At 45.7% G+C, this 22,259-nt stretch overlaps 1 protein-coding gene across 1 annotated transcript in view; it reads right to left on the reverse strand.

The window, feature by feature from the left end:
- The window catches only part of LOC122935705 (V-type proton ATPase subunit S1-like protein), a 93,991-nt gene that overhangs the window by 25,473 nt on the left and 46,259 nt on the right, over nt 1-22,259 (reverse strand). Inside the window, exon 5 of the mRNA XM_044291555.1 lies at nt 5,133-5,183. Within this exon, the coding sequence (XP_044147490.1) occupies nt 5,133-5,183 (51 nt within the window). The remainder of the gene's footprint in view (nt 1-5,132; nt 5,184-22,259) is intronic.

Consider the following 22,259-nt stretch of genomic DNA (forward strand, 5'->3'; position numbering starts at 1 on the left):
CGTTGCCAACCCGGACCGTTTGACCTCGCTGATTTGCCGCCTGCATTGACTCACTGCTTACCACCGACCACGCCTCCGTCTACTCCTGCTGTTACCTCGCTGCCCTCTCTGCTCCCGACCCAGACTGATCGACCACGCTACCTGCCTCCTGCTTCTGCGGGCCATTGCCACTGGACTCCATACTTCCAGCTCGGGTGTCCTCTGACTCAGGTGAGCCTCAATTGACACTACCACCCTAACACATATGTTTACAGGGTCATCATCGTGCTTGGCGTAGATTCTGAGACATTCCTATGTTTACTGGGGTGCGTTGCGAGCCAACGTGAGGAGAAATGGAAGGCAATTGGGGTTCCAGCGTGAGGAGTTGCAAGTGCGGTGGATAGGTTTGCAGGGTCTCTTGTGGGGTCGGGTGTTACCTGAGTTCCATGCCTTTGCTTTGTTGGATAGGCCGCCCGACATTTTGGTTTTACATGTGGGTGGTAACGATTTAGGTGTTTGCCGGTCTAGAGATGTGATTCGGGACATCAAGCTGGACCTATTGCGGTTGTTATGCAATTTTCTGGATTTGTTGGTCATCTAGTCTGAAGTGGTGGCTCGAAGGTCATGGTGATTTGCGAGGTCAGTGGATCACATTAACAGGGCGCGGGCAAAGCTGAACAAGGAAGTCGGGCTAATTGTGCGTCGTCAGGGTGGATTTGTGGTGCGGCATAGAGAATTGATGGCTTCATCGCCTCAATTCTTGAGGGCCGATGGTGTGCATCTGAATGATGTGGGTACGGATTTGTGGGCCTTGGGGATCCAAGAGGGTTTGGAGACAGCCCTGAAGGTGTGGCAGGACGTCCATACATGAGGTGTCACCTATGTTCGTTTGTGGCAGGTTAATGGAGGGTCCTGGAAGGCAATTCAATGTTTGAACAGGTGCATGACACGTTGGAGCATGCATCTCAGGAGGTCGGTAAGCCGATGGCTGGGGCTCCTGTTTGGGCTAAAAGGCCTACAGGCATAGATCGAGAGGTAATTTTGGAGGATTTGGTGCCCTTGGGTCGGTGACTGTGGCTGAGGGTAAGGTGGAAAGTCAAGTGGAGATGGGAAGTGAAGAACGCAGCTTGCTTTGGTTTCCTTCTAGGATCCTTACACAGTGTTGGAATGTTATTGCACTTTATTTATATATTATGTGTTCACTGTTATGATTATCAGTATTAAAAGTTGGTGGAGAATGTGGTGGTTTTAATAAACAGGCTGTTACAGCCATTTATACCAAGAAGTCGGTCTCAGAGTGTTAATTTCGGGAAGAGGGGGTAAGGGGCGAGGGTATTTGTGGGGTTGGTCGGGCAGCTGTCTTAAGTAATCTTACATCCCAATAAGTCAGTGGAGCAACGGAGCGAGGCGCAGACAGTAGCGAAGTGCATCTTGACTTGGGGGAAGTATGAAGGCAGAAAGGGGTTTATTTATGGGAGATTCAGGTCAGGAGTCTGATTGGTGGTAGAGGCGGGCAGTATTAGTTAATTTTGCGGGCTGTATATAAGCTGTGATAGGGGTGGGACTTGCAGAAGTGTCCAGGGTACCTGTGAGTTGCCCACCCACCTGCCCATTGTTAGGTAGCTACGTCAATGGTAGTAGGGGCATGTTAATGGAGGGTCCTGGAAGGCAATTCAATGTTTAAACAGGTGCATGACACGTTGGAGCGTGCATCTCAGGAGGTCAGTAAGCCGATGGCTGGGGTTCCTGTTTGGGCTAAAAGGCCTACACGGGTAGATTGAGAGATAATTTTAGAGGATTTGGTGCCCTTGGATCGGTGACTGCGGCCGAGGGTAAGGTGGAAAGTCAAGTGGAGATGGGGAGTGAAGAACACAGCTTGCTTGGGTTGCCTTTTAGGATCCTTACACTGTTATTGCACTTTATTTATGTGTTATGTGTTCACTGTTATGATTATCAGTATTAAAAGTTGGTGGAGAATGTGGTGGTTTTAATAAACGGGCTGTTACGGCCATTTATACCAAGAAGTCGGTCTCAGAGTGTTAATTCCGGGGGGGAAGGGTAAGGGGCGAGGGTATTTGTGGGGTTGGTCAGGCAGCTGTCTGAAGTAATATTACATCCCAATAAGTCAGTAAATGTGTTTGTTGTTTTTATTATTTATAGTATACTGTGGCAAGAAGGGGCCCTATATACTGGCACAATATGGAGGGGCACTATGGATAAGAGGGGAAACACTATGGGGGCCACTATAGAGAAGAGGGGAAGCACTATGGAGGCCCTATATACTGGCACAATATGGGGGGGCACTATGGAGAAGAGGGAAAGCACTATGGGGGCCCTTTATACTGGCACAATATGGAAGGGGCACTATGGACAAGAGGGGCAGCACTATGGGGGTCCTATATACTGCCAAAATATGGGTGGGCACTATGGAGAAGAGGGAGAAGCACTGTGGGGGGCTCTATATACTGGCACAAATAAAGGGGAGCACTATGGAGAAGAGGGTAAGCACTATGGGGGCCCTATATACTGGAACAATATGGGGGGGCACTTTGGAGAAGAGGGGACACATCTACTGGGGGCCCTATAGCCCTATATACTGGCACTCATGGGGGCTCTATGGAGAAGTGGGGGGTAAAGGAGCACTATGGGGGCATTTACTGGGGGCCCTATTTACTGGCACGCATTATGGGGGGGGGGGAACTATGGAGAAGTGGGGGAGAAGAGCACTATGGGGGCATTATATAGGGGCATTTAATACTAACAACCATTTTGGTGCCACTTTGGGGAAGGGGGAGAGGGGCATTATGGGGGCAGCTATGTGGGGCAGTATATAGGGGCATTTTATACTGGCACATTATGGAGGACACTATGGGGACGGGGGAGGAGCACTATGGGGCATCTTCTGGGGGCACTATATAGGAGTCTTTTATACTGTCACAAATTATAGGGGCACTATGGGCACCTAAGCTCAACTGGGGGCACTAAGTGTTTTTTCTAGTGGGACACAGTACGGATCATTGGAACACATGAGGGCATTCTGGGGACACAACGGGGCATTTTTTGCACTGGCGCACACTATAAATAGAATTATTAATACCGGGGCATTATGGTGGGCTGAATTACAACTAGGGGACTATGGGAGCATTATTACCGTACTTCTGGCACACAATTACTGTTGGGGCACTATTGCTACTAAGTGCACTTTCCTATTGCCCATTAAAGGTGCAGGGTGTGAATCCCGCAACACAAAAAGAGTTAACTCTGCTCTGAGACTCCCAATGAATGTGTTAGTTTATTTGTTCCTTTGTTCTATTGTGTTAGTGATGTGATTAAAATAGCTGACTCTAGGAGTAGCCGCTTCCGGGGTAGAGAAGTAGATCACCCCATGATATACTCAGGAGATAATCCCATCACATGTGTCCTCTCTCTCACTATTCTTTCATTAAGACACTAGGGAGGGGATGTTTGTTTGCATGCAGGTCCTGTTCTACCCTTCTTGAAGTCTGGGCTCATGTTTGGGGGATTGGAGAACTACACTCTGGGGATTGCTATAATCATTATACTCTCCAGAGTATAATCCGTAGCTCTTGTAAGAGCTGTTCCTGTTCCTGTTTCGCTGTCTGGAATAAGCAGAGGTTCCCCCACTGGAAGCTGAATCCTGGTCATGCCCAGGGCGGGTGGAGGACAGCGAACTCCAGCCAAGCTGTAATGCTGGAAGTGCGGACTACAGTGCTGATGGTGTCCGGTGGAGTGCTTGGAAGTACTCGGTGAGCACTAGGAAGCATCGATTGGCGGAGGCAGCCAGTCGGGTGCCAAGCAGTCTGTCACATTGGTGGCAGCAGTGGGGTGACATCCTAGGAGTATAGAAGCATCCTTGAGACACCGTTCATGGATTTATATTTTGGGCACCCATTCAGCGCCCCTAGCTACAGCAGTATGGAATCAGCTAGTTCCCAAACAGCGTTCCACTACAAGGAGGAGGATTACCCGTACTGGAGGGATGCAGTCCGGAAAGGCATATGGCACGAAGCCCTGGAGGACGTACAGCGTCAGTGGGGCGAGAGTCTCCCAAGTGAGGAGCAGCGGTTGCAGATGCGAGTGGCCCTGCGAATGCCCCTCCTGGGAGATCAGTTCCTGGATGAGTGGGTGACAGAACTCGTGAGCCTGGTATAGAAGGAGATTTGGCTAGACGACACCTACCAGGCACTCTAGTGGTACTCAATTCGGCCTTCCCCCTGGATGGCTGAGCACAACAGGCCTGAGGGTGAGGATTACGATGGCTCTGGCATGTTGTTTAAGGCCTTCGCAGAACCAGAGTTCGGAGATGCTGGAGAGCCCTGATTCTGCGATATCTATGACTACAGGGATAGTATGCATGATTGGGCTACAGCGAGAGAGGTGAGACAAGACCTGGCATCTCTAGTGACAATGGAGCGCGAGTTGGAGCAGGATTACCATTACCTCCTCAGCTCAATTTGGCCCCAATATACACTGCAGGAGAGCTGGGTGGTAGTCTCAGACCTACAACCCTACAGCTGGGAGACCCGACTGAGGTATCCCCTGCTTCACTACCAGCTGCGGAGGTAGGGGACCTCATAGACTGGTCCTGGGAGGACCCCCAGTCGGCGGTTGGAGATGGGACTGAGGTCTCTCAACCGCACCTACAGGGATGCTGGGAAGCTGGCCCAGATCCCCAGCAACAGCCAGAGTTCCAGAGAGTAGGTTCAGTCGGTCCTACTCCCCAGCGGGAGAGGGTTTCCCAGGGAGAAGAGGTAGCTGACCTCTGTCCCCAGCGGCAGGTGTCATTCCAGGGAGAAGAGGTAGCCGACCTCTCCCTTCAGTGGCAGGTGTCGTTCCAGGAAGAAGAGGTAGCTGACCTCTCTCCCCAGCAGCAGAGCTACAAGGTAACAGCTGATAAGCGGGGGAACAGTTTTGGACCCCCGCAGATCTGATACTGATGACCTATCTTCAGTAGAGGCCATCAATACCAAAATCCTGAAAAACCCCTTTCATCTGATCATTCTACAACCATGGAAAAGTCATAACCTTTTCTGTTCTGTGGCTAGACAAATTCAAATTGTGCCACTGTGACTAGTGAGAGAGACAAGACATTACATACAGATAGCATAATTAACGAATTACACTGATTTTACCTTAAGGCAAGTCCTTTTAAATGCCCAACCTTGAGAAACTTCAAGGTAAGCCTATAAAAAGGGAAAAAACAAAAGTCAGTAGAGGGATTAATGTACAGTAGGTTCAAAAAATATAAATTAGGGGTGAGCGAATCGACTTTGGATGAAACATCCGAAGTCTATTCGCATAATACTTTGAATACTGTACGGAGCTAGCTAGAGCCTTCACCTATTCCCAGTCCTCCGATACTAATGAGAACTTCCATAATGGAAGCGCTCATTAGTATTCACCCCTTAAGATGCAGTGACATTTTTTTCCCCACTTTGGAGGGAAAAACATGCGTCTCATGGGGCGAAAAATATGGGTATATAAAATTTCTAGTCACTCGCCTTTCCTCAAAATCAAAATACTTAAACTATAAAAAAAATCAATATCATGGGCATCGCTGAGTGCGAAGACGCCAGTACTATTAAAACATTTTAAAAAGACGTTAACGGGGAAAAAATTGATGTTTTTCATCATTTTACCTCCTAAAAATATTCATAAAAAGTGATCAAAAAGTCATACACACCCCAAAATGATATTAACAAAAACTACAGATGGTCTCATCAAAAATTGCAGTTTTTTTTTTATAATTCCATCCCATTTGGAATGTTTTTCCAGCTTCCTATTACATACTATGCAATATTAAATGGTGCCATTAGAAAGTACAAGTTGTCCCGCAAAAAACAAGTCCTCATTTGGATATGTGAACAGAAAACTAAAAAAAGAAATGATAGGGTGGCTCACCCCCTATGTGAACAAAAAACTAAAAAAGTTATGGCTCCGGGAAGGCAGAGAGCAAAAAACTAAAACTCAAAAACTGAAAATTGCTGCGTCAGGAAGGGTTTAAAGGAACATTTGTTTTATGTTGACTCCATACCCTTCTGTCTGCGGAGGAGCAGCAACAGATTGAACGACCTGATATGTCAGCTGTGAACCACCTGACGTTTCCTGAGCAGGTATCATTGATGACTCTGGAGTCACTGCAGGATGGTAACCCACCGCAACCCAAGGTGGAAGCTTCTGCTATTAAAATGGATTGCATTTCTAATTTTGACTATTATCCCATTTCAACACATTCATCAACAATGGACTATTTCAATCTTTGTGGAAAAAGAACTGAAAAGACTGAAACGATTTTTCAAGTTATATGGGCATGATAATGTAACTAAAAAGAACGCCTTGCAAATAGAAAGTAATCACTGTGCTGCAGATGAGGGGTTATCCGTAGTTATTTTTCATCAGGGGTCAGCAACCTTCGGCACTCCAGCTGCCGTGAAACTACAACTCCCAGCATGCACATTTGTTCAGCTGTTCTTGTAACTCTCATAGAACTAAAAGGAGGATTCTGGGAATGTTAGTTTTAGAACAGCTGAAGTGCCAGAGGTTGCTGATCCCTGTTCTAGATAGTGGGTTATGTGAAATGGAGATTATGAAACAACCTAGGCCTGTTTCACACTTGCTTTGTTTTTTCTGGTATTGAGATCCGGCAGAGGAAATTTTTTGCATGTAGTCCTCATGCTTTCTGAATGGAAGAAGATCTGTTCAGAATGCATCAGAATGTCTTCTGTTCCGACGGCATTCCGTTTTGTGACTGGACATAAAACCGCGGCAAGCTGCGTTTTGTATCCGATCATAAAAACGGAAAAAAATTGATCCGGCACTGAAAACAATGTAAGTCAATGGCAATGGATCGTTTTTTTTTTTAGAAGGATAATTTTTTTTCTGTTTTGATTTCACACATCTGCATCATAACAGAACAGATGAATCCTGATGTGCAAAATCACAATGGATCCGAAACATTTAATTTTGGTATTGAGAACTTTTGCTGGATCTAAATACCAGAATTAACAAGGCAAGTGTGAAAGTAGCCTTAATGATTGTGATGTTTATAAGAGTTTATCCACAGATCCCACCTCTGACATTAGGACCAAATATCTTGCACTTGTACAGGAGGATTTAGATTTTTTTTTTTTTATATACCAAATTTAAAGAATATTTGGAGTTTCCCTTCCCGGTGACACTAATATTCCATGCATTACCCAAAGTACACAAACAAACCTTCCCTCTACCATTTTGCCCTATTATATCTAGGATAGGTTTGTTATTAGAAAGGTTTGGGATTTGGCTCGACAAACATCTCCATCCTATCGTTATTCAAATACAAGGTTTGAATATGTAACAATGGCAACCTTGATATATGTGGATTATTGTGATATCACTTTGCTTTATACTGCAGTCCCCCATGAGTTGGCCTTAGTTGCTCTAAGAGATATGCTTGTCAGATATATATGGCAATACATGACATAAAATGCCCCCCCCCCCCACCCAAATTAAATTACCAGCATTTATAAATAGACAATAAGTGATAAGCAAATATATATTTGCTGTGTTTGTATGAGGGGAGGCGGGGTCTAGCCTTTATAAGACTCTGCTTTTCCCCCTCTCCTCACCAGCGTCAGCTCGTTTGCGGCTGGAGGTGCACATCTGCGTCACTTCCTGGTATCGGTACTTTCATTTTCTCAAGCAGCAGCAAAGCTTGGCGTCGGCATTTTCTACCCTAATACTTCGGCAAGATAGCGGTAAGATCGGGGCTGTACGGCCCGCGCACAGGGGAGAGAGAAGGGGGGTGTTCAGCATGCGATCATACGAAACCTCTGCTGTTTTCATTATCGGCTTTTCTCTGCTGTATCATGTTCTGCTGACTATCTCCGGCATATAAGGATCTCTGCGATTAGAAGCGGCTGCGTATTTATCTGACACGCACGCATCCAGGTCATATCAGCTACGATTTATTTTAGAGTAGGGTAGGTTGGGTTATAGCCAGTAGTAGTTAACACTCTGTTTATGTATTTAGTCTTATAGCTGTTTTTGGCATCCAGAAGCAAACAACAGGTATAGTACTATTGTGGTAGTCTTCCACAACTCACGTGTGATAAAAAAAACCACATAGCTTTATATGGGACTTGAATATGTCTGATAGGTCCACAACTACGTTATAGCCTGTCATGACTATAGGCCACACGCTACGGTACGCATGTTACGTCCTAGATACACATAGCTGTCCACATGTCTGTCACGTCCACAGATACGTTAAGTCCTGTCACGACTACAGGCAACGATTCGATACGTCTGTCACGACTACAGATAGGTTCAGGTCCTATCATCACTACAGGCGATGACTTGCATGCCTCATTTCACTGTCATGGGTCAGCCGGTACTCGCTGGGTGCTTCACAGTAAGTTCTATGGTGTCCACATCTTTCAGTTCTGCCGCTGGGGGGGCTGTAGGGTTGTTTGTGTGCTGGGTACGAGTCACGTGTGCAGATACGATGGTTCTTAGCACGTTTTGGCTTAGGTAAATTCAGGTGGTGGGTTTTTCTGTTCTACATTAACCATGTCATGTTTTAGTTAAGATGTCTCAAGAATCCATGGTGGGCGACACTTCATCTTCCCGTGCAAGCGTGGCATCAGGTTCAGCAAGAGACTCCAGACAGTCGTTAAGATTATGGACAGTGCCCAAGTTGATGGCAGAGCTGCCCAAAAGAGGCATCCCATTCCCAGCATCCGCAAGGAAGGCTGAACTCTTTCGTTTGCTGTCCTCAGATCCGGCGGGCCAGAGTCAGGAGACTGTTTCCATAGCTACCATCCAGAACTGCACTCGGCCATGTCGGACTTTCAAACTAGATAAGAGTCGGTCTAAGCTGGCAATATAGCTACTCGTTTGATGGCACAGAGTGTGGCGGGGTCTTCTAATTCCCGCAATAGTATAACTGGTGGGTCAGGTCTAACACCCTCTATAGTACCTTTTCATTTTATTCCTGCCAACATTAGGCAGGATATAATTGATGGCAAGGATGTTAATTTAGCATCCTTGCTAATAGCAGCACATGATGCAACAGACAACAAAACCATAGTCTGTGGCGAGGTTTCGGTTGTGCTCAAATCCAAAGACGTGCGGTTGAACAGGAAACTCAGCATCCCAGAGTTTGTTTTAGCTTTCAGCTTATATAGGGATGTTGTTTGTTCAGGTAATTCTCTGCGCAGGGAAGAGTTAGACCTGTATATGTACAAGGTGGTGGATTTGGCTTATAAGTATGGTGGGTCAGCTTTTTATGACTATCACCGTTCTTTCTCAGCAAAAGCTGCAGCGGCGTTGGCTCGATTCCAATATACGGTGGATTGGTCTAATATTGATACAGAGTTATTCTGTAGACACTTTGCCGGTCTCAAAGCCTCAGCCTGCTCCAAATGTAATTCATACTCGCATATGACGGACTGGTGCTCAGTCGGTGATAACCCAGCTCTGTCACAGGCTAGTAGTATTCCTGGGCCGTCAGTCAGCCGGGCTACATCGGGGTAGACAAGTTGGGGCGACCCATCAAGTATTTGGGCAAATCCCAAATCTGTAATAACTTTAATTTTGCGGTCTGTCATTTCAACCAATGTAGGCTATTGCATTTATGTGCTATATGTTTCAGAGCCCACACCCGGGCATTTTGCCCACAGAGAAACCAGGAACCAGCATGACTAGGGATGGTGAATGTCGACCTCCTTCAGTCTTTTTTAGGTTCTCATCCAGATACCAACTGGGTGCATTTCATCATTAAGGGTTTGTCAGCAGGTTTCCATACAGGTTTTCTGGCTCTTCCTCAGTCCAACTATGAATGTAAGAACCTACTGTCAGCCTCGAAGGATCCCAAAGCCGTTTCTCAGCTTATTCAGGCCGAGCTGAGTAAGGGGTATCTCATTGGGCCATTTGATCAACCTCCCTTTGATTGTTGGAGGATTAACCCAGTTGGTGTAGTGGCTGGCAAATTTTGTAATAAAAAGAGGCTAATCTATGACCTGTCAGCTCCACATTCTTTACCGGTACCTAGCCTTACTCATTAATTCCTTCAGAGGAATTTTCAATGAAATATGCATCCATTGATGAAGCTATTCAGGTTATTCGCAGTCTGGGTAAGGGAGCTTGGCTATCTAAGGCCAACATTACTGATGCCTTGTTGCTCCCTGTCCAACCAGAGTTGTGGCAATGGTATGGGATTAAGTGGTCAAATAAGTACTACTTCGCTAACAAATTGAACTTTGGTTCAAAATCTAGCCCCTGGATTTTTTACCAGTTTGCCATAGCCCTGCATTGGATACTTCAAGACTTGTTCCGGGTCAACCACGTAATTCACTATCTGGATGACTTTCTGTTAATAGAATCCCTGAACCATGCGCCTCAGGACCTACAGGTGCTGCAAGCAACGTTTGCAGATCTCAGGGTCCCCGTTGCCCCACACAAGGTGGAAGGTCCTGATACTACCATCACGTTTCTCGGCATTTGCTTAAACACTGTTAAGATGGAAGCTAGTCTCCCGCAGGACAAATTGATTAGAGTTATGGAGACAGTTCACAAGTTAGCATGCGTCAGGACTGTCACCAAAGCAGATCTCCAGTCACTGCTTGGCATGTTCAACTTCGCTACACGCATCATTCCACAAGGCAGGTCGTTCATCGCTAGACTATTGAAGCTGTTAAAACATGCTCACGATCAAGATAGCCTGGTAGTCATAGATCAGAATGCGATGGCGGATTTAGTCATGTGGGATGAGTTCCTGTCACAGTGGAACGGCATATTGGTATTCGTTCCGTCAGTTTCAAGTGAATCTCCAGTAGTTCATACGGATGCCTCATCCTTACTAGGCTTTGCATTTATTTCCGGTCATAGGTGGATGGCAGACCAATGGCCAGCGGAGGTGGTTAGGTTGGCGGGCTTCACCAGGTGTTCCTCATTATTTGAGATATACCCGCTGGTGGCGGCAGCTCGGGTGTGGGGCCCACTATGGAGGAATCAGTCAGTGCTCTTCCTGACAGATAATGAGGCCTTAGTAGAGATACTCACCAAGGGTAGATCGCCTCCGCTTAGATTATGTCGTTTGTGAGGAGACTCGTATGGTTATCACTTCAATATAATTTCCATATTATATGCGATCACATTAGGGGGCAAGCTAACGTAGCGACGGATGCTTTATCTAGGGGTAACCTGTCGTTCTTCTTTCAGGTCTCTCCACAGGCAGACCGCACACGGGCAACCATTCCCAAGTTCGACCAATTAGTGATGGACTAGCGGCTCAACTTACCACTGCTAGGTCTCTTATGACTAGATCGCTAGCCGATAACACCTTAAGGATGTATAAGAAAGCTTGGGCGTCATTCTGTGATTTTAAGAGAACGCACCCGTCGTGTGGAGCAGGATATGTATCTTATCTGATGGCATTTGGTGCATTTTGCCACTCACACCTGAAGCTGTCTTACAGTACTATTAAATCATATCTCGCCGGGATACAACATCATTTGTATTTAAAGCATCCCCATCTACCATCATTGTTTTCTGCGCATCCTATCAGAATGTTACTGAGGGGTATACAGAAAGGCTCTGCTGTCACCCATCCTTCCCGGCAGCCATTTACAGGGAAGGACGGATGTTCAGGTCCTTGTCTCATATGTTGCAAGGATATCCGTTTGGTGAATATACTAGCTTACTGATGAAGACAACCATGTATCTGGCTTTCTATGGTTTCCTCAGACCAGGCGAATTCACCTGCGCTTCGAGCTGTAAAAATTATCTGAGGAAGAGTCAGCTCTCTTGGGACGGGTCAAGTTACATTCTTGCGCTAACCTCCACAAAGACGACACGCCCAGGACAGCTGACTGAAGTTAAATACTTTCCTACTGTCAGAACCATTCGAGAGTGGTTACAGTTTATTAAGGAAACCCTGGGTGAGGCACATCTGCTTTGGTTAGGTTCTGCTTCTTTGAGTTGCACAAACTTGCTCAAATTCATTCGCATTTTGTTGAGGAACATTGGTGTCGACCCCAGCTCGATTACTGGGCATTCTATGCGCATCGGGGCGGCCTCTGCCGCATCTAAGCACAATGTCCCGGTACATGTAATTAAGAAGTTAGGCAGATGGAAATCGGTCTGTTATGTCCGATATATACCAAACCCGCAGGTTGAAATGTCTAGTGCCTTCAGTAATCTAGTATTGTAATTGCAAATAAACATGTAACATTTAAGCTATGTTTGTGATTTTTGGCCCCTTTAGCCTACCCTCCGTATAGCAGTCTCAGCACACCTCTAACGCTTTAGAAGTAGGTAGGTAGGTCTCACATATATAGAAGACCCGAATACAAGTGGTAAGCAAATATATATTTGCTGTGTTTGTATGAGGGGAGGCGGGGTCTAGCCTTTATAAGACTCTGCTTTTCTCCTCACTAGCGTCAGCTCGTTTGCCCCATCCTCCCAATCCCATTATTACAACAACTCATTGGGGGTGGGCCCCTTTAGCCTATCCTCCGTACAGCAGTCTCGGCACAACTCTACTGCTTTAGAAGTAGGTAGGTAGGTCTCACATATATAGACAACCCGAATACAAATACACAGACTAGAGAGTGGAGGTAAAATTGTCCATGGCCTGTTTATTTAAAAACCAAACTTTACTAAACCAATTATGAGCCTAGTCATAAACTCTGACTCAAATAAAACATAACCATACATCAGAGTCCATCCCATCATGGGATGACTATCTTTAAACCACCCATCCTAATTCCATGACCAAAACTCAGCCAAACTGGGGTGGGTGGATGGGAGGTGCGGCAAAAAGGTGAACCAGTCCACAGAGCTCAAACACTTATAGACCGCACCCAAACCACCTCCACCAATTAGACCTCTGTTGCCAGGGTCCAGGTAACCTTACCCGGAGCCCCGGGACACAATTGGTCATCTAGCTTGACCAATAAAAAGGAAGTCACTGAGCAGAATCAAACTTCTGCCCAGTGACCTTGACAAAAGCAGGAAGATTTTCCCTCCAAAACCTTGGCTAAAATTAGCCTTCTCATCACTAGGCAGACTATCTCTAGCCCATGTGCACCCCCTTAATGTCTGGGGTCCTTTCATTATATTCTGATGTTCTGCGTGAGTATATTTTGGATGTCTCTATTTTTTTGTTTACTCAGGCATAACTTTTTCACATTTAATGATCAATGCTTTTTACAATTTTACCTTTTTGTTTCTTGGTAGGAAAGTTGTTTCATTTTTTTGGGGAATAGCCTCTTTGTCATGGATATTCAATGGTACATTCATTTTATTAATGATTTTGGAGCTGTACGCCATCAACTATAACTGACCTGGTTACATATATGAATAATAACTCTTGCAATCCCAAAATTACAGCACAGTGGTCTGAGCAGGCCATTTCGTTCTTAGATATATGGCTATCTGGTAATTGTAGTACAGGTAAAATGGATGCCTCAGTGTACAGGAAACCTATAGTTGGTAACTCAATTCTACGTGCATCAAGTTGCTATCCACCTCATATAATAAGTAATTTACCTTTGGGCAAGTATATACAAGCTCGCCTGTATTGTAAGGGTATTTTTAAGTATTGATTGGTTCTGTCCCCTTTAATTTTGTCTCTTTTATATTACATTTAGTATTCTGTGTAAGGATAGTCCTTGTAACTCCTTGTAATGTAGTACCCATCCCCCCCATTGTGCTATTTTAGTGAGTGATCTCAGAGACATGCATGATGCAAACTGTATGAGGGGCTGATGGAAATAACTGTGGTCTGCACAGATAATTAAGGGGGACTTCACTTGGAACTTCATCCTAGGTAGGATGTAAGTATTTATTTGCCCTATTTCTTATACAGTTGGGTCCATAAATATTGGGACATCTACACAATTCTAAGATTTTAGCTCTATACACCTCCACAATGGATTTGAAAAGAAACAAACTAGATATGCTTTAACTGCAGACTGTCAGCTTTAATTTAAGGGTACGGATGGAGCAGAGTTAACACTCCTGTTTTCTGAGATTTCTGAGTTGTGTTATCCAATCTAAGCAAACACCTTCAATTGCTTTTCAATGGCTTTTGTCTCAAGATAACATGATGAGTTAAAAAATTTGAGTTAAGAGCTGGAGTGCTAACCCTGCTACATCTGTATTTACATCCAAATCAGGTGAACGGTGTAGGAATTACAAAAGTTTGCATATGTGCCTCCCACTTGTTAAGGGACCAAAAGTAATGGGACAATTGGCTTCTCATCTTTTCCATGGCCAGGTGTGTGTTATTCCCTCATTATCCCAATTACAATGAGCAGATAAAAGGTCCAGAGTTCATTTCAAGTGTGCTATTTGCATTTGGAATATGTTGCTGTCAACTCTCAAGATGAGACCCAAAGAGCTGTCACTATCGGTGAAGCAAGCCATCATTAGGCTGAAAAAACAAAACAAACAGAGAGTCAGCAAAAACATTAGGCATGGCCAAAACAACTGTTTGGAACATTCTTAAAAAGAAGGAATGCATTGGTGGGCTCAGCAACATCAAAAGACCTGGAAGACCACGATAAACAACTGTGGTGGATGACAGAAGAATTCTTTCCCTGGTGAAGAAAACACCCTTCACAACAGTTGGCCAGATCAAGAACACTCTTCAGGAGGTAGGTGTATGTGTGTCAAAGTCAACAATCAAGAGAAGACTTCACCAGAGTGAATACAGAGGGTTCACCACAAGATGTAAACCATTGGTGAGCCTCAAAAACAGGAAGGCAAGATTAGAGTTTGCCAAATGACATCTAAAAAAGCCTTCACAGTTTTGGAACAACATCCTATGGACAGATGAGACCAAGATCAACTTGTACCAGAGTGATGGGATGAGAAGAGTATGGAGAAAAAAAGGAACTGCTCATAATCCTAAGCATACCACCTCATCAGTGAAGCTGTCACAGTGGGGAATGGGGGAAACCCCCTACCGTGTGGTTTCAAAGGGTAAAAGGGGATTAGCCTATCCAAAAGGAGTAATAAGGGAGCAGGTCATCTCCTACAGCGTCCCTAATCCTCTCCCTGACTCCTCGCCGTATGCACAGACCCCAATGGTAGGACGGCTCATACTCTGGATTTCTAGAGACCCTGAGTCGCCCTGGTAATCCCTCACCAAGGAGCCGGGAAGAGACCACCTGTTCATCCCAATCATGGAGGAACAGGAGTCTCTGAGGCCAGGCTGCAAGGAAAGGGGAACACATACAGAATATGGAGTTGGCAGGTAAGCAAAACCCATAACACACCTGCCACAGCCACACTGACTGGAACGCGTGCACAAGTGCTGCCATCCACACCAACATTAAAGGACACAGCACAAACCACAACCACACAGGAACCCAGGACATCCATAGTTGCAGTAAGCGTGAGATAGGGGAATGTCTAGCAAACATGCTGGACGCCAAACATCACCAGCCATGTAACACAACACAAGACAAACAACACCCTGAACATAACCCACGCAAACCAAAAGATAAGAAGGGAAAGAGACACCATAATAACATCAATGACCACAAGGGTGGCCCTCACTGGACAGATGTAAAAGCCAGGAACAGTGAACCACCAGCATACACCAAGGCTGGAGGAACCCCCAGAGCTTCAGGCATCCAGCAGAGGTTAAATAGCCAAAGTAGCCACACCCACGCACACATAAACCCAGTGTTCACAAAACACTAGGAAGGGAGTTAACCCTTCCAACACCAGACAGAGGAAGGAAGCCACTTAAAGGGGAAGTGCACACACAAGCATACCAAACCACACGTTACCACCGGCAACAGCATGCATGGCAACCATGTCACGGCAATCGCCCAGAAGGCCGAGACACTGCCACTGCATGCTCTCACAGCAAAACGGGCAACTGCAAGTGGGGCAACTGTGTCTCAGCGCAAACCAAAGGCCGTGACAGAAGCATGGTGGTGGTAGTGTCATGGAGTGGGCATGTATGGCTGCCAATGGAACTGGTTCTCTTGTATTTATTGATGATGTGACTGCCAGTGTTTCGGGCAATATTATAAGCTCATGTTCAGCCAAATGCTTCAGAACTTATTGGATGGCGCTTCACAGTGCAGATGGATAATGACCCAAAGCATACTGCACAAGCAACCAAAGAGTTTTTTAAGGGAAAGAAGTGGAATGTTATGCATTGTCAATCACCTGACCTGAATCCAATTGAGCATTCATTTCACTTGCTGAAAACAAAACAGAAGGGAAAGTGCCCCAAGAACAAGGAGGAACTGAAGACAGTTGCAGTAGAGGCCTGGCAGAGCATCACCATGGATGAAACCCTGTGTCTGGTGATGTCTATGCGTTCCAGACTTCAGGCTGTAATTGACTGCAAAGGATTTGCAACCCAGTATTAAAAAGTGAAAGTTTGATCTATGATTATTGTTCTGTCCCATTACTTTTGGACCCTCAACAAGTGGGAGGCACATATGCAAAGTGTTGTAATTCCTACACCATTCATCTGATTTGGATGTAAATACCCTCAACTTAAAGCTGACAGTCTGCAGTTAAAGCACATCTAGTTTGTTTCATTTCAAATCCATTGTGGAGGTGTATAGAGCCAAAAATCTTAGAATTGTGTCGATGTCCCAATATTTATGGATCTGACTGTACACCCTGTGGTGTCGGTCCTGTGTTATAACGTGGTAGACAGCCATGTGTTATAGCATGGTCGACCAGAATCCTACCCCATATTGCATATGTAGGCTAGTGATGATTATTTACTTTTTGTTATTCTGTATGTGATTTGTCTGTTTTATCTTATATTTAATCACACTTAGTAAAACATGTATTCACTTAGTTCCACAGAAGCTGAGTGCAATAATATTGCAACTAAGCTTTCACAAAGAAACTTCTATTTCTCAATTAAAATAAGCAGAAAATATAGCTAAACTTAGAATTAGAAAGGATTTTTTACGTCCGTGCAGCAAACCTAGAGACCCCAATCATCAGCAGATAGGTCCAGTCACTTTTAGTACCAGTTCTAGCGCTGAATACCCCAAGGTGGTTAGTTATTAAGAAGTATTTACTAGTACTATATAAAGATGACTTACTCTACAACATTCTACACACAGGTGTGCGTTTTGTTGCCAAGAGGCCCTGTACTATTGGTAACAGAATATCCCCTAGTATGTATAATGTGAACAGGCATCTAACTAAATCAGATATATGGTTACATTTTAAAAAAAAAATCATTCAAAGGGGGGCTCAATAGATGTGCAAGTTTACAACCAAAAGTGATCATATAGTTTCTTATTCTACAGGATTTCAGGTTAAAATTAACTCATTTATAATTTGTTAGTGTACCGCTGATCATGTTATGTCATAGGTTGCGTTTCTTGTAGGATCTAATATGTAGGTTGTAAGACCACTCCTCTCACTCAGTGTATTACTGTACTGCAGCGGCGGCACGAAGCGCACTGCTACCAGTCCGGTATCTCACGGACCATGTTCCATGGACGTGTGAATGAAGCCTAACCAGACTCTTTCTGCATCTACCTGTTTTCAGCAGTTACATCAAGGGAATACTGATACTTTTTTTTCTTTCTGTTAAGACATTTGTATGATATGTGCCTGTTATAACTCACTTAAAACTGGTAAGTGCACACCCCACCCTCATTACCAATTTCAGAGACTTCATATATGTAGATTTTATACCTAAGGTAGGTATGTGTGCGTATGAGTTAATGCTGGTATGTCCTGATTTCTTCTATGGATGATCTGAAGCTGGGCCCTGCAAGACTTTGCCTCTGCCAAAACTACTGCAAAGAAACTTCTCAGTGAGGTAGTCTGCAGGTATAGAGCCCCAGAGGTGAGTGAAAGTGATCAGGGTACATAGATCACTGGAGATGTGTTGAGAGCAATTATTGACAGCTTAGGTATCTCACAAGCATCCCACACACCCTATCACACTCAAAGCAATGGAAAAGGGGAGGGGCTTAAAGGAAATGTGTCATCTGATAATGACCTAGTGGTTAAATCACATTTGTATGTTTAACATAATTTTAAAGAAGTTTTGATTATGTAATTTCTTATTTTCCTTGTCAATATCTATATTTTTGCACTGGCCACTATGCCTATAGTAATAATAATAGGCCCCACATCTTGGTCTATACAGATCGCTTTACTGCAGTTATCTACCATTCTAAACCTGCCTGTAATGATATGGAGATATCACCTCTGTGTATAGATAAATCAGGATCTTTCTGTCACAACCATGGTCATGGTCGTGACTCCTGTATCCGCATGCTGTTGCCTGCGGTCTGGTTTGGTTGTTCAACCACAGATGAGGGCCGCTAGTATGTTGCCTCACTTGTGGTTGCCGCTGGCAACATGTAGTTATTTCGCAGTTTAGGAGCCTGAGCTGGTGCTAGGCAGCTTGCTGCAAAGTGCATGCGGTTGCACCTGGCAACCTATCTTTGTTAGGTGTGTCTTTTGTATGTCTGGTGTGCACAGGGTTTTAGTTATGTGTGCACTTTCTCCTTTAAGTGGCTGTCTTTCCTTCCCTGGTGTGAGAAGGGTTAATTCCCTTCTGTGTGTGTGAACACTGGGTGTGTCTGTGTGGGTGTGGCTACTTGGGCCTATATAACCTCTGCTGAGAGCAGTAGTCAGAGGGGTACTTCAGCCATGGTCTGCTGGAGTCGTCCTCCTACTTTATACCATCTGCCAGTGAGGGCCACCCTTGTGGTCATAGATATTTTTATGTTCAGTTGATGTATTCCTTTTGTTATTTAATGCAGCTATGGATCTGGGTTCCTGTGTGTGTATGTGTGTTGGCTGTGTCTATTTAAGTATGGTGTGGACATCTGCGTGTCAGCACAGGGATCCAGTCAGCAAGGCTGTGGCAGGTAGGTAGAACTAGTGCAGTTCACCTGCCATATCCATAGGTCTGTTTTTGTACCCCTTTTCCTTGCAGCTTGGCCAGTGAGACTCCTGTTCCTCCGTGCCTAGGAGGAACAGGTCGTCTTACCCTGCTCCTAGTTCAGGGCCACCCTGAGGGCTAGCAGGGACTATTAGGTTCCGGTGTATGAGCCCTCTCACCATCAGGGTTGGCTCATATGGTTAGGATTCAGGGTCAGGTTAGGGACGCGATAGGAGGTGACCTGCTCCCTAATTCTGTCATCCTGGCCGAGCAGCCAATAACATCTTCTGGCATCGCACGGCTGAGGGTTTTCCCCATCCTCAGCCGTGACACTTTCATTCACAACAGGTGATTGCCAAAGTTCATCTATTCTTTCCTCTGCACAGGTCTCAGAGCATGCCTAGAAAACTCTCCCACAGAAGTCAATAAGGTCACCTCCTGACCATTGTGTCTATGGTCCATGAGGCTGCCATAAAGCAATTTTTTTTTAAAAGCTTTATAAATCCTGTTAAGAACAGCTCAGGCAAGATGCTCGACCCCATAATCATGTTCAGGAAATAGAATTAAAAAATCTGCAATCAGAAAATAAAACAGATTAGATAAGAAGGAAGTGTGTTACTATCTGGTAAATTTTTTGATGACACATTTCCTTCAATGGGACTCTGAAGTTAACAATCCAGAAAGCCATGGACTGAGTGCCTCCCCATTGCTCTATTTGCAGTTTGCACTGCTCCAAGCAGGAGCACTGGTTGTCCACTTATCAAGTGTTGTTTGGGAATGTTCACCGGATGGGCCTGTACTTCCCCCAGCAGTTGCAGGCCCAGAACAGGGACTTGACTGCTTATGTTTTCGCACTGCATGGTCAACTTAGTAGAATTCACAAAAATGTATTTTCTTCCATTCTGGACTCAGACTTAAAAGAGGGGACCCACCGCTCAACTGTGGAGATTGAAAAACGTCAGAAAATGTCTGGATCCCTGATCTGACGGCCCATACCAAGTCCTGCTTACTACAGAGATGTCTGATAGGAAAGGCCTCTTGGATTCACACCAGCCATTCGAACAAAATTCTGAACCCAGAAGCAGAACTATGCCAGCTTCGATTCCCTACATCTTTGCGCAACTAATTGCTATTTGTGTGGCCATTAATGAACATTTAGTAGGTTATTGGGACAATAAGTTTGTGACTTATCATCAGTCACGTTTATTTAATGTGGCAGATTGCTGAGTCTGCACATACGTATCAAGGCCGATTCATTGGCCTGAATTTGTGGGAGGGGCGCCCTGCCCTATATCTGACACGCACCTCTCACCACAGGGGACGGACGGCAGCGGTGTTCCTGTTCCAGCCGGCGGCGTCAGCATCTCCTAGGCGACAGAACATCACTTCCGGTCAGCGCTTCCTCCTGCAGTCCGGCGTCCTGTTCCTCCTCGTGCGGCGGGTAAGTGGCTGCTGCCTCAGCGCAGCATCGGTTCGATAGTCCAGTCGGTGGGGTCGGTCCCTCTAAGGTATGAGAGGGACATCCTCACACCGGAACGGCAGTCTGGCAGCACGCCCCGCTCCCACGTGACTTGCACGCAGGTAGCAGGAGTCAGCGGGACTCTGTTCATTCAGGTACTCATGTCAGTTTCATTCATCTGCTATGGGGGAGACTTGCAAGGGGCCAAGGAAGGGGGGGGGGAATTGTTACGGCTATGAACGTACTCTATGTATGCATTGTGTTCTCAGGGATTACAGAGGAATGCAGAATTGCTTGGAAATATAAGGTTTATTCCTAACCAGAATTTCTACGCCATATACTCTGATATCATGGAGCTGGATGCTCCACATGGATACAAGCATGAGAAGTTTCAGTCACCTAGCTAGTGTGATGTGCTGACAACTGTTCACATCAGTCTGGAAAATCCAAGCTGTGCATGTGTCGTTCAGCTTGGCAATGTTACATGTGGGGGGGCAAGACCCTTCACATTGCATGGCATTTTATTTCATTTTCTGTTTCAGATTGGCAGGATTTCTCATTTGCCTGTCTTCATGCACTTGTCGCAATTTGCTTTTGCTGCATAGATAGCCGCCTTGGCATGGGCCCGTCAGCCATTCAGCCGACTCCGCGAGACCCCACGGTGATGCCCTGCTTATTCAATAGCGCATGCACGTAGGGGTACAGCTCACGGATGGCTGGACACCTGGGGGGTCACTCGCCAGGCAGGTCTTGGCAAATCTGACACTCGTGTCTCGTTGCTCAGCTTCGGGCCACTTGAACGCAGGCGCAAGCGGTTGTAGTGAGAAAAAAAAAAAAAACTTATTCTGTTTAATTCGTGTGGACAGGTCTATTCCACGGTTGATTCCTTGTTCTTCTCATATCGGCATCGTGTCCCGTTTCGGTAAGGTCCTCTTTCTTTGGCTTCACTCATTTTTTCCACTGTCACACGTCTCCTTTTTCACCGTGCCTCAGCTGTCAGGTGGTCACCAGGGTCAGCTACCTTTCTGGCATGACTGTTTCTGCAGTGGCGGTGGTGGTGTCAATTCACGGGTGTTAGTCAACTAGTCGCTAGACTGTGATAGTGACGTTCCGTCATTTTGCTTGTTTTGACAGTCTGGTCATGTCTCACGTGTCAGATATCGTGGATGCTTCAGGCGAAGACTTGGGTTCCAGGGCATCGGAATCCGGCAGTATTCCGTCTCTGCGCAATTGGACTGTGCCCAAACTCATGTCCGAACTAACCAAGAGAGGCATTCCTTTCCCAGCCGCTGCCCGAAAGGCGGAATTGTATCGGCTACTGGTGTCCACCCCTGCAGAACCTAGCCAGCAAGAAGTCTCCATGGCCACGGTTCAGACCTCCTTGACTCAGCTCCACGTCTTGCTGAATAGTCTGACCTCCTCCGTGTCTGGTGTACAATCCAGGTTGGAGTCAGTGGAGTCTAGGGTCGCTGGCTTATCTTCACCCGCTACTCTGTTACCAGTCACAACGGCACCTGTTGCTAGTACCTCAGGTAACTTTGTTACAGTGCCCAATGTCACTCCAGCCCATTTCATCCCGGCAAATATCAAAAAGGACATCCTCGATGGCAGAGACGTGAACCTAGCCTCCCTGTTAATTGCCACTCGTGACCTATCGGACAATAGGGTCATTGCGTGCGGCGATGTTTCTGTCTTCCTGAAGGGGCGCGATCTCAGGCTTAGTAGGAAGTTGACGATTCCAGAGTTTGTACTTGCCTTTAGTCTCTACCGAGATATCATCTGTTCGGTGCGACCGGATAGGAGAGAAGAGTTGGACCTGTATCTGTTCAGGGTCACTGAGTTGGGCTACAAATACGGAGGCTTCGGGTTTTATGACTACCATTGCTCATTTTCCGCGAAGGCGGCAGCAGCGCTCAG

This window comes from Bufo gargarizans, chromosome 1, assembly GCF_014858855.1.
Source record: "Bufo gargarizans isolate SCDJY-AF-19 chromosome 1, ASM1485885v1, whole genome shotgun sequence".
Classification (NCBI taxonomy): Eukaryota; Metazoa; Chordata; class Amphibia; order Anura; family Bufonidae; genus Bufo; species Bufo gargarizans.